Genomic DNA, 12,272 nt, shown 5'->3' with positions numbered 1-12,272 from the left:
ATTTGGCATAGATATCCCAAGTTTTCATCATATGATATACTAATTTTGAATGCGAATCTACAGAATGATATTTCTTCTGGAACAGTGCCTGCTTCTTTCCTCTAAAACTTTTTTTGTTGGACTGTTGGAAGTTTAAAAATGTAAAAAGAAACTTTGGTCCAGTACTTCACATTTTGTTTGTTGTAGTTTTGTCGTACCTATCTGATACAAATTTAAAAAAATTTCTAGTATTCCTCAGGAAAATCCAAATTATTCTAAAGATTCAGTTGGTTAGATGTGATGAACATCTTGTTATAAGTTTTGATACTTATTTACCCAATTCGTACCGGAGATTGATATGGAGACTGGTATAATGATCGTGGAAAAGTAGTACCTACTTCAAGAAGCACACTGTATCTCGTATACAAAGCGTTTTAGGGGAATTTTTTTTTCGTGAAGTTATCCAAGAAATCTCTCAATTTCTTTTGTACCTCCAATTTAGGAAACCCAGTATATGAATTAAACCTAGTATAGATAGACATTAAGCTTTGTTATATTTTATTATGCAAAAGTTAAATTTCAAATATACAATTGTGCATTGCATAAAAGACATTTGCCGTGAGCTATATTTCTTTCTGTTAAGGACACAAGTCCTCTCGATGTGTTATTCCAGGATTATCCCGTGTTCTAAACACCATCAGCTATTACTGTCCTGTGTGCTACCAACATACCCTTCAGCAACCGTTGATTACTTCCAACCTCCATGTTTCTTTAATGTCATCAAGTCTCCTCCAAATTCAAAAGCATACGATCTTCGAAATGAATGGCTCTTCAACATCTTTCAGTTGAAGAAAATTGGCTACTGTTTTGGACACGTTATAAAAGTGATGTTTAACCACAACCTAATTGATACATTTCACAATTATATAATATTCCAGTATCTTCAATATCACTTGTTTTAAGCTGGCTTATTTCACAAATTCGGCAAGCTTCTGCAATACCAAATACCTTCCACAACAACATTGGCCATTAAATAAACTTTATCGGCAGCAACATTTTAAAAATCCTTAATTTGTGCACTATGTACAGTATAGTTATTTATGATTCAATTAGTGCAGAAGGCATTGATATTCTTCAGAAGTTCATAATTCAACGAGCGAGTTTTATGTATAAAATGAGCCTCCTCTACGAGTATTATACAAACTGCTTTCTTGATCACAAATTTGGTAGATATAAGATAAATCCGGGACAGGATAATTCTGAGTAGCAACATATAATAATGAAATATAACCATGAAATATGTATGAATCTGAGATATTCTCACACTATTTTATTCTACAAGGTATGGCACAATGAACGGATTTGCCACAATATTAAAGAAAGAATGAAAAAAAATCTTAGCTTTCTTGTAACTGTAACCTTTCCAATTTTGTTTCAGAAATGATATTAGTTTGAAACATTTCAATATGTCCACATTATTATAGGGTAATAAGATAGATATCGAATAATTCGTAAAAGTTAAGTTATTTGTCAATGCTTCACAATCGATTCAAGACCTTAAATATGGAATTCGTGAAATTATCGAGCACATACAGCTACAGATGTGCGAAATTGGCAATGAAAAAGTTCATGAAAAGGATATGGTGCTGCAACCGTAGCCATAGTGGCCATTTGGCTGTTAATGTTTTTCATCAATGGCATATTTTTCAGTTTACAGTGAAATGAATATCTTGATTTTTGCCAAGGTGTATTCGTTTTTTCTTCAAAATAAAAAAAAAATATTATTGGAAAACCTTTTTATTATGTGACGGAAAACGTCTGGATAGGTAATTTTTTTCGAACTCTAGGGACTTTGACAATTGATGTCAAGGTACAGACATTATTTTGGCAGGAACAGGATTGGATAGAATTGGTTCGAGAAGATTCGAAAAAAAAAAAAATATATTATTTTATCATCAAATTTTAGAATTTCGACATAAGCCACAATTCAATAGGAGTTTTAGATTTCAACAGAAAATGAACCTGATGAGGATTCGTTCAAAAATGAGCCAATGAAAATGTTTGAATAAGTTATCAATGTAGAAGAAAAATTATTTTTTGGTGCAAGATAGTTGTAGCATCGCTGGCCAATTGTCTCCATAAACCTGGGTGTTTGGTAACTGAGATCTCTGTTCTTGGTTGTGTAATCATGTTACAGGGGGTTCACTTTTATCTTATTGGACATGATGTTCTGACAGTAAAGAGTTCTCAATGATTATGAAAAAGACAGTACTTACCTCCGTTCTTTTAGTTATTCACTTCCAAAATATAATTTAAATAAATTCATTCATTTTGGAGTTATAAATTAGGTTTTTCCAAAGAATTACCAATTTATGAAAGAAGAAAAAGGTACTTACCTCAAAAATGGCAAGTTTAATCATATGAAACTTCGAATAAACTCCGGTTAATTTATTTCAGGCAATCAGAAACTTCGATAAAAAACAGGGTGCTCCATAAGGAAAAACAAATATTAAATATTCAACACATTTTGGGAATGTTTCTCTGATGAAGCCTAATGATACTGTGTCAAACAAACTCCGAAAATTACAGCGCTTAACCGTGATAGAGCGCCAGGTCAACGATAAAACACCCTGTATTGAAATTCAATAACCACTTCATGATTAATGAATACCATATTTTTATATTCGCACGCTTCTTTCATGTACCGACAGTCATTTCTAACATCCAAACCCCTTTCTAACGCCGCCGAAGCGTTCGGCTACTTCAAACGAGGTAAAAATCGAAACGCGACACTAATCGACTTAACCGGGGTAGGAACTTCTTCTGTATACCCCGACAAAGCTCATCATCCGAGAATCAATGCGATCGACGCACCGAAAAGGCAAGAGCCATTAAATCACCTCGGGATCAGATCAAAAGCGGCGACCGAGGGCGCTCTCTGTCAGGTGTGAAATATGACCCACACCGTCTTACGGTGGCAACCAGATCATACGTATACGACTCCGCTGGTCCCTTCTTTGATTTAACACTTGCTAGGAGCTGGTCATCTTCAGTTAGATCTCGACTACCGATGCGAGAGATCCTTGCACCCAACACACACACACCAGTTCTTGTTCCGTGTCAGCTTTCAAAGCTACACACGCGAGTGGCAGTGAATGTGAGACGTACCAGAGTACGCTTCTGCTGATGGTCTACTTACGATGCGATCGTGACCAGTCGGGGAAATAAAAACATTAAGGCTTGCCGTCTTAGACACGCGTCACGGACAGTTCGCCGTTTCTTCAAATAGGATCGGACAAGGACGTTTTTGCCTGCTTATGGTAGAGGATTATGGTAGTGCGTACGAAAACGACGACCTAATAGGTCTAGAGAAGAAAGTCTTCATTTCAGGGGAACAACAAGAGAACGGTATGTCGCAGATGGCGGATTTCATGATGAAGATCTCGTTCTTCGAACTTCACTGATCGATCTTTGTCACATACGACAGGTTTTTCTGGTGCAACAACACCTGGTTGGGCGTAAATAAAATTTATGGACTGGTGGTGCACCAATTCCAACAATAATGAAACGCTCATACTAGCCAAGAATGATGTTTTTGAACCACAACGATTATCAGCACATGTCCAACGATACGTCTCTAGATGGGTACACCTCGCCAAGGGTCTCTTCGCCCGACAGCCACTACAATTTGAAGGTGTCCAGTCCGTCGTCCATAGCGTCGGATCCAGGGATGTCCTCCCAGAGGTATACCTCGAACTACACGCATTGGGGCCACGAATACTATGGCAAGAACAATAACATCTACAGCGACAAGTACGATTACGACAGGTATCGATGTCAGTCTGCAAACTCTCTAAATTATCAGCACTACAAGGAGGGCGAAGGTAAGGACACGAAGAAGAAGAGCCAACCTCAGGCAGGGATGGAAGTTATGAAGAAGAGGAGGTTGGCTGCTAATGCAAGGGAGAGAAGGAGGATGAACAGTCTGAACGATGCTTTTGACAGGTTGAGGGATGTTGTACCGTCGCTAGGTAACGATAGGAAGCTGTCGAAGTTTGAGACCCTTCAGATGGCTCAGACATATATCGCAGCTTTACACGAACTGCTTCAGAGAGATTGAGGTAGGAGTTTTTAAGGGTTTTCGATAAAATCATTCCCGTAATTTTCTAGCGAAAATTATATTGGATGTTGATAAGGGATCTTTCAGAGTATCTGATTATAGCAAATGTAGGATAATGGGAATAGAGATGATTTGGTAGTAATTGATTTTGAAGGGTTTGCGTGGAAGATTCAAACAACGTTTGAACGTTTAATTTTAAATAAGAAGGCGTTGAACTAGCGACAGTGATACTGTCAAATATTCATAATATCATAAAACTACTCACTTTTTCTCATATTATTAATTTCCTATTCAGAAAGTAAAAGAAATGAAGAACTTTGTTAATCAATTGTACTTTCGAGCATAAAATTTAGCAATGTCCGGTTATATCTAATATTGACACAGAATTTCAAAGGTTCCTACGAAAGATTAATTTTTATCATATTTGATTTATAGCTAATTATTCTTACTGCAATGGTAGTTTTATTTGGTTACGGAACCCAAGCATATTACATATTTTGAATAATATTCAAACTTGGATTGAACAATTCAGACAATCTTTTTTTTTTTCAAGTAAAGACAATATGGCACTCTTTTTGAACTTACTGATTGAAAGTTTAATAATTGATGAGGAGATATTTTTATATGGAATCAGAGATACCTTATAAGTTGGTTCAAACTGAAAAAAATAATAGATTTTTCATTACGCATGGTAAACGATTTCGTAGCAACTGAATAACACATCTTCTCTAATAATATTTATTTTCTCAAAATTGATTTATTGATTTGATTCATATAGAAGTTTTATATTTTTTCTATTGGATTACAGAACTAAAGAATACCGAATGTTTCAAATAATATTCAAACTTGGATTGAATATTGAATTGAATTCAGACAATCCTCTTTTTCCAGTAAAGACTGAACAATTTGTTTTTTGTTTGTTTCCATTGAATGGAACTCTTCTCAAAGTCACTGATGCAAAAATATGTAATTGACAAGGAGATATTTGTCTTATTGAATCAGCGATATTTTATAAGTTGGTTCAAATTGAAAATTGAAGAAATGTAAATGATTTCTTAACTGGATAACAAATCTTATCGAATTCAATTTCCATTAGAAGTAGAACCGATCTAAATTTTTCCAAACATTTCCAATCCTCTAATGAAAAATAGAGAATTAGTTAGTTTCTACGTTTTGCTCACTTTCATTGTGCTTGTTCATTTGATTTCTATAATTTCGATGAGAATTCATCAATTTGATGATAGACCCATATCATTATCAAATTGTTTTTTCAATCTGAAAAGTCTTTTATTTTTATAATATTTTTGTTATAATTGTACAATTCGTTTATTCGAAGAAAAAATGTTGAAATATTTTATTGATACCAAGAATTTTATTGAAATATATTCAATAAGATGTTTCAATTTGATCAATTGCTACCAAATCATGTCGGATAATATTATTTCTACTTAATACTGCGGATATGGAAGGTAAAATCTCTGCTAAATAAACTATTTCTGTGAAGCTTCCAATTAATATTGATTTTATTGGTTTGCTGTTTGGAGGTTTCCGAAAATTTCTGATAAGATGAATTATAACAAAAAAAATTGTTTTCATTTATCCAGGCCGGGTATGGTGTGAAACGTGCAATACTAGATATTAAGAATATCATGTGCAATAAAAATGTTGATATTTTTGGTAATAAGGTAGGTTAAGCTAGATATTTATCTAATGTTTTTAGAGGGGAATGCTGTCAGGATATTTCTCTCAAACCATTCTTTACAATTTATATTTATTTCATATATTTTGTTATGAATCTTAATTGTGATAATTTGGATGTATAGCAATTAATTTAAATTTAAAATTTCGTTCGCGACACCATTAAAAATGACCATCAAACTGGTTTGATGAGTAAGTTGTTAGAAAATTTTGGTGGCGTATTCGAATCTTCGTGCAATATTCTCCTGACATCAAGATGTATTTAATGAATAATTTCCCTTAATTTATATTTATTTATGAATTTATTGTTGTTGTTGAATTTTGAGTAATTTATTTAATATTACGATCTGTTGTTCCTTCTTGTTTTTTCCTTAGGTGGGCCATTAAATATTCCTAAATCTAGCATTATATCAAATTATTATTAGAGAATCTGAAATATGCAAGAACATTCAAATGGCTGTCACTATACGAAATACATTAGTTATAAGTATATTGTTCCTTTTGTATATTTATATTTCCCAACCAAATGTATCTCAAATGTGCAATATTTTTTGAATAAAATTGTTATAATTTATTTCTCAATTTTTTTATACTCCATGGAATGTTGAACAAAGATTTTTTGGGAATATGTATATCAAAATATAAAATTCGAATGGAGGATCCAAGTTAATGAGGGTTATTTCATGTAAGGAAAAGTTAAAATATAGAAATTCTGTACGAACTGTGACATAGAAGAATTCTATATAATTTCTTACATTCTTCTGAAATATACATTGCAACATTTCATTATTGACTAAAATTATCATATAGATCGAAAAGAAAAATGAAATTTCATGTCTACAATTGAAGAAAAAATCTAATAAGACAAATTCAGTAATTGAAACTACATAAACACTGGCTCAGGTTTCAGAATTTTTGTATGTTTTATATAATTTTTCCTCATCAACAAATGAAATTTGGTAAAAAATTCAGCATTGATCATCACAGTTAAATAATCCAATCTATCCGAGAATCTATCTTTCTGATGAAGTTTGAGAACGATGACCTGCAAAAATTGGTTTCTTCTGTAGATTTGCTGAATGGCTAATTAGTAATGAAACATTCATTCCTTTTGACCACGTATTGAATGTACTGCTCGGATAATGCATGTTGAAAATTACGAATCAGAATTTATTGTTGACGCCATGAAATATCGGAGCTCATTATCGAAATAAATAAAAATCATCATAAATTTTTGTTTGTTTTTGTTTCAATGCAAAGAAAAGGACTGCTTGGAATCAGGAGCTTTAGAACGCTCGGATTTAATGCGCCCTTGGAGACCATAGAACAATATATATATATTGTTATGGATCGAATGTATTGTTTTATATTTTCTAATAGATTATTCAATTTAAAATTTTATATTACGATCCAATAAAAAAAATTAATTTTGACTCTTCACAATTCTACCTCAGGGGTTTCTCAGGGTTCAAAAAATCAATTTGAGAAATTAGAAAAAAATTTAATTGAGAATGAAAATGAAACTAATCAATTCTTCAATTACTTATCTGTAATTCTTCAGACTTCTACAAACTTCGAATTTTTATCCACCAAATCCTCTTCTGTGGTATACTTCTCTATGTCTATGGACCTTTAATCTTCAATCTGATTGCTTTCAATGTTCAACGACGTCTTCTATGTTTATATTTTCTGATTTGATATTTAATAATTTGATTCAAGTGATGATAACTCTACTTTGTTTTATAACTGACACTTAATTGTTGATTGAAAAAAAACCATAACAATATATCTATAACTACCTGAAGTTTTCATTTTGATATTGTGAAAAAACGTATATATTTCATTGTATGACAATTATGACAATCACTACTCCCTGCCAGATACCCCTAAACTTGCATAATCACAATTATACTTTTGTTATTGTATGAAAGCTAAATTTTATATATAACTTGAGGACCTGAAAAATTTTACCTCAATAGCTGGAGAGATTTAATGGTTTTTATATCTTGTAAACAAATTGAAATCCGCTCTAGGTGCGAGCGCGAGAGCTTAGCCGATTGCGATCTTTCAAGATATCCATTAAAAAAATATTTTTTTGTGTTCATATCCATGTTATATAAAGTAAAAAATGTTATTTTCATATGTAGAAGGTTCTCTCAATGGAGGGGACTTGTCACGCTATTTCTAAAATATTAATGAATTAGCTTATAGAATGCATGTTTAAACAAAAAAATATTATAAAACACAAAAAAGTATAGTTACAATAAAAAAAAATTCAATCGTTTTTTATTTATTGAAGTTTAGGATTGTCTGGAAGAGGGCAGCAACTTAAGTGTCTGGCATTGGATGAGGAATTTCCTCAAGTTATCCCGTAAAAAATTGAGCTTTATAGTTCAACGAATTTAATGTACAGTGCATCCCATTTTGGGTGAGACAGCCAGGTTTCTCATTTGTTATTTAAGATAGAGCCTTGCGGTTTTCACGTTCCTGTCCTACTTTTTCGTGAAACTCAAGTTGGTCTAATCAGATTCTGCATAACTGTTTCCGTTCAAAAGATACAGGGTGATTTTGGAAATTGATACTTTTCGGACCCCACTGGATTCTACGCAGAATTCTGATTCAGACGTAGTTTTCAGCTTAGCATTATTTCTTATAATTTCGAAGATAAATGAGGGGTCCGAAAAGTATCAATTTCCATAATCACCCTGTATCTTTTGAACGGAAACAGTTATGCAGAATCTGATTAGACCAACTTGAGTTTCACGAAAAAGTAGGACAGGAACGTGAAAACCGCAAGGCTCTATCTTAAATAACAAGCGAGAAACCTGGCAGTCTCACCCAAAATGGGATGCACTGTACTGGGTTTTTCACCATAATTTGACTCCCTCTTTAACTTTGTTACTAAAGGAGTTACAAAAAAATGTTTTCTGCAAAAGTTTCACGAAATTGACTAGTGTTTTTTAAAATGATTTCACAAAACGAAATATTTACAGAGTGGGCAACATATTGATTGCAACTTCATTTTTTCAAATGGAACACCCTACATATTTTTCTATATTTGACTTGCTATTTTTACCCTTATTTCGAATATATATCATATGTTTGGTCTATCTCTCTTATTGTGAGTACCACAGAATTTCAAATTTTAAGATCCAACTGGCAAGCTAAGTAAGATCTTTTCAAGTGGAAGGCTGCGACAATTCAAAACGCTCTTTTTTAAGTTATCTCGTTGGCAACGATATATGACATACGTTTGTCATTGAATGAAACTATTCATCGAATATGAACTACTGCACATATGCGGAAAAATTTGAAATATGTTCACTTTATGCGAAGAACAATAAAAATAAGGAAGCTACAAGGGGAGAGTATATGGAGTTGCATCTAAATTATCCAATTCCAATTTATAGTGAAAAACATATGTCATATCGTTGCCAACGAGATAACTCAAAAAAGGGTGTTTTGAGTTATCGCAGCCTACCCCTTGAAAACTGATTACTGAGGTGGTTCTTAAAATTTGAAACTCTGTGGTATTCAGAATAAGAGAGATAGACCAAACATATGTTATATATTCGAAATCAGGGGAGAAAGAGCTAGTAAAATATAGGAAAATATACAGGGTGTTCCATTTGAAGAAATGAAGTTTCAATCAATATGTTGCCCACTCTGTACATATTTCGTTTTGTGAAATATTTTTAAGAAACACTAGTCGATTTCGTGAAACTTTTGTAAAAAACATTTATTTGTAACTCTTTTAGTAACAAAGTTAAGCAGGGGGTCAAATTATGGTGAAAAACCCGGTAATATTTTATACACTTTTCCTAGCTGTTAACTGTCAAAGTAACCACAACCCAAACTCCAAATCAAATCAAATTTGACCACGAATCCATCATCAGTGAGTCGAACCTTATCGTTTGAGCTTTACCGGCTCAAAATTCGAATATCACAGACGATTACTGTGGCAAAATGATTGAGCGCTCTATTCGGGGAACGATCATTCAAAAACATGGAAACACCTTCGTGATACAGGTGTAGTTGCGTAACTTTTTCAATATTCTCTTAACTTCCATCGAACAACCACTGTGATCGTCTGAACCTTTGTATTTACAACGAACAACTTTTTCTTTTTCTTGTCAATCATAGAAAAACATCAGATTGCGATTCACCGCTAAGCTGTTTCAGATTTCGATGTGTGTATCTTGCATGCGTGATGCAAACATATACCGTACCAGGAGTCATGACTTTTTTCCGGGTCTAATAAAAGTCTCGTTAGAACTAGATGAAAAAAGTCTATTTAAAACGTTTGTAATGTTCGATACGTGAGCAATAAAAAAGCAGATCACTCTGAATAGCAAAATGTGTACCCTCAATTGAGACAACTTGAAGAATGTGTATATGTACTGGTTGAAAGTGATTTATGGGTTATCATAACCTAACTTATCTTTATTAGAAATACTTTCATCGCGTTAATTTCTCTTTAGAATTAAAGCATTTCTACAAATTGTTCAGTCGAACATCGATTGCCAAATTTGAAGGGATCTTTCGAATCAGATAATTAAAATAATTTCAGATTCAGTTCAAAACACTCACAGAGTGTTTATTGTGGGGCTTGTTCATTCAAAATTATAATTTTAACTTCGTTCAATTGCAGAACAACCTTTGAGGATCGATTGTACCCAATCCCATGAATAAGAGGTTTTATTTTGAATAGCCTGCTATCTGGGCAGTTGTTACTTCTGAAGCTGTTATCTTTTCACATTTGACAATTAAAAACTATGCAATTATTGGAACGATACTTGATCCAACAAAGCACTGTTAACAAAGTTGTTAAAATTCAGTACAGAAATGGTGAACTTAGCAGAACTAGAGCACTTTTGGGTAGTCGTGAAGCACCTCCTTGGCCGAACAATTGTGGAACAGGTGAAAAAATTTGAGTTGTTGGGACAAGTTGGTCATGTGAAGAATGGAGACCGTGTGCCTCGCCCAAGAACAACCGAGAATATTGCTGCTGTAACCCGTAGTGTTGACGAAAACTCAGATTTGTCTATTCCCCGCTGATCTTGGGAATTTGGCATGGATTGTGCTACCGAGCTATGATTAATGATTTTTTTATAGCCAATTTGTTTTGCATCTGGATTAGAATCATCCTTGATAGGTTCACTACGAACTAAAGCCTGCTGACCACGGAATGCATAGAACATATGCTGATTGGGCGCTAGGAACACAACGTATCGATGACGATTTTTCCCAACGAATTTTCCTCAGCAAGCAAAATTGATGCATATGAGGCAGTGAAAATCCTCATGAGAGATCATTATCTACAAAAATTCAATTCATGGTAGGCGATTTGGTCTGGTGTGGTGTAATGCTCATTTGAAAATGAGAAAAGTGTCACTCATAGGTATCGTTAATTCTCATCACTATAGCCAAATCGTTAACGATTTCATTTGGCCTTAACTTAAACAAGAGATTTGTCTTTCAATATGATTTCACAACTTGATATTCTATTGACTCTCAAACAAAAAAAATTAAGAGTTCAGTGAGCAGTTCATCCTTGAAAAACATAAATATGATCTATTGCTCATAAAGGCAAAATCCAGTTTTTACGAAAGAAGACTTCAGGTCTCTTCAACCAACCACAGAAAAAGAAATATTGGGGATAATAAGAAATCTGATCTACACAACAGAAAACAAAAGGTTTTAATCGAGAAAAATGGAAGCCAAATTATCAACATTACAGAGCCATTATGGAGTTCCACAGGGAAGTGTCTTCGGTCCCATGTTATTTCTTTTATTTATACATGATTTGTATGGTGGATTTGTTATTTTTACAGAATATTTGATGGGTTTTGTTGATGACACAAATATCTTGGTTGGGGTGAAACTATTCAGAGAGAGTAATTGATAATGCTTCTGATACATATATTAAAATCAAGTAGTGGTTGACTGTGAATAAACTCATCCTCAACAGTAATAAAACAACAACTATTTCATTCTCAACAGATATAAGTAAGAAAGAAAAAACTCAGCCAAATAGATATTGGAAATGAAAAAATTGTTCTTGAAAAATGTACTAAATTGTTAGGAATATTTATTGATCATATAAAGTGGCTCACTAAAAAGTTGAGTTCCGTTTGTTTCGGAATTAGAGTACTAGTTAACTATGTTGGAGGAGAATGAAAATCTGGGGGGATAGTTCGAGTATAAATGACATATTTATTATTATATATTCTTTTGAGAAAGAGCAATACAAAATATTAATTTCAAACAATCAAGCATATGTGTCGATGAATCTCAGTATTAGCAGAGGAAATGTAACGGGGCATCATACATTTCAACGTATGATACAAGAGAACAGATAAAAACCTCAGCAAAAACTCCGTCTCCCCGTATCGGTGTAGTGACTGGTTTGTGTAAACGTTTACAGAATAAGCTGACATAATTTATATTGAAGGACTTCCTCTTCAACCAAAAC

The 12,272-nt window shown here is 33.3% G+C and overlaps 1 protein-coding gene across 1 annotated transcript; it reads left to right on the top strand.

Annotated features, from left to right (window-relative positions):
- Positions 1 to 2,815: 2,815 nt before the first annotated feature.
- LOC123672750 (basic helix-loop-helix transcription factor amos-like) lies at positions 2,816 to 4,415 on the top strand. Its single transcript, XM_045607026.1, has one exon. It carries the CDS (start codon positions 3,566 to 3,568, stop codon positions 4,097 to 4,099), a length of 534 nt encoding a protein of 177 aa, XP_045462982.1. The 5' UTR covers positions 2,816 to 3,565; the 3' UTR covers positions 4,100 to 4,415.
- The last annotated feature ends 7,857 nt before the right edge of the window (positions 4,416 to 12,272 follow it).

This window comes from Harmonia axyridis, chromosome 2 (genome assembly GCF_914767665.1).
Source record: "Harmonia axyridis chromosome 2, icHarAxyr1.1, whole genome shotgun sequence".
Taxonomy (NCBI): Eukaryota; Metazoa; Arthropoda; class Insecta; order Coleoptera; family Coccinellidae; genus Harmonia; species Harmonia axyridis.
Note: the sequence above shows the minus strand (reverse complement) of the source record. Positions and strands in the feature narration are given on the sequence as shown.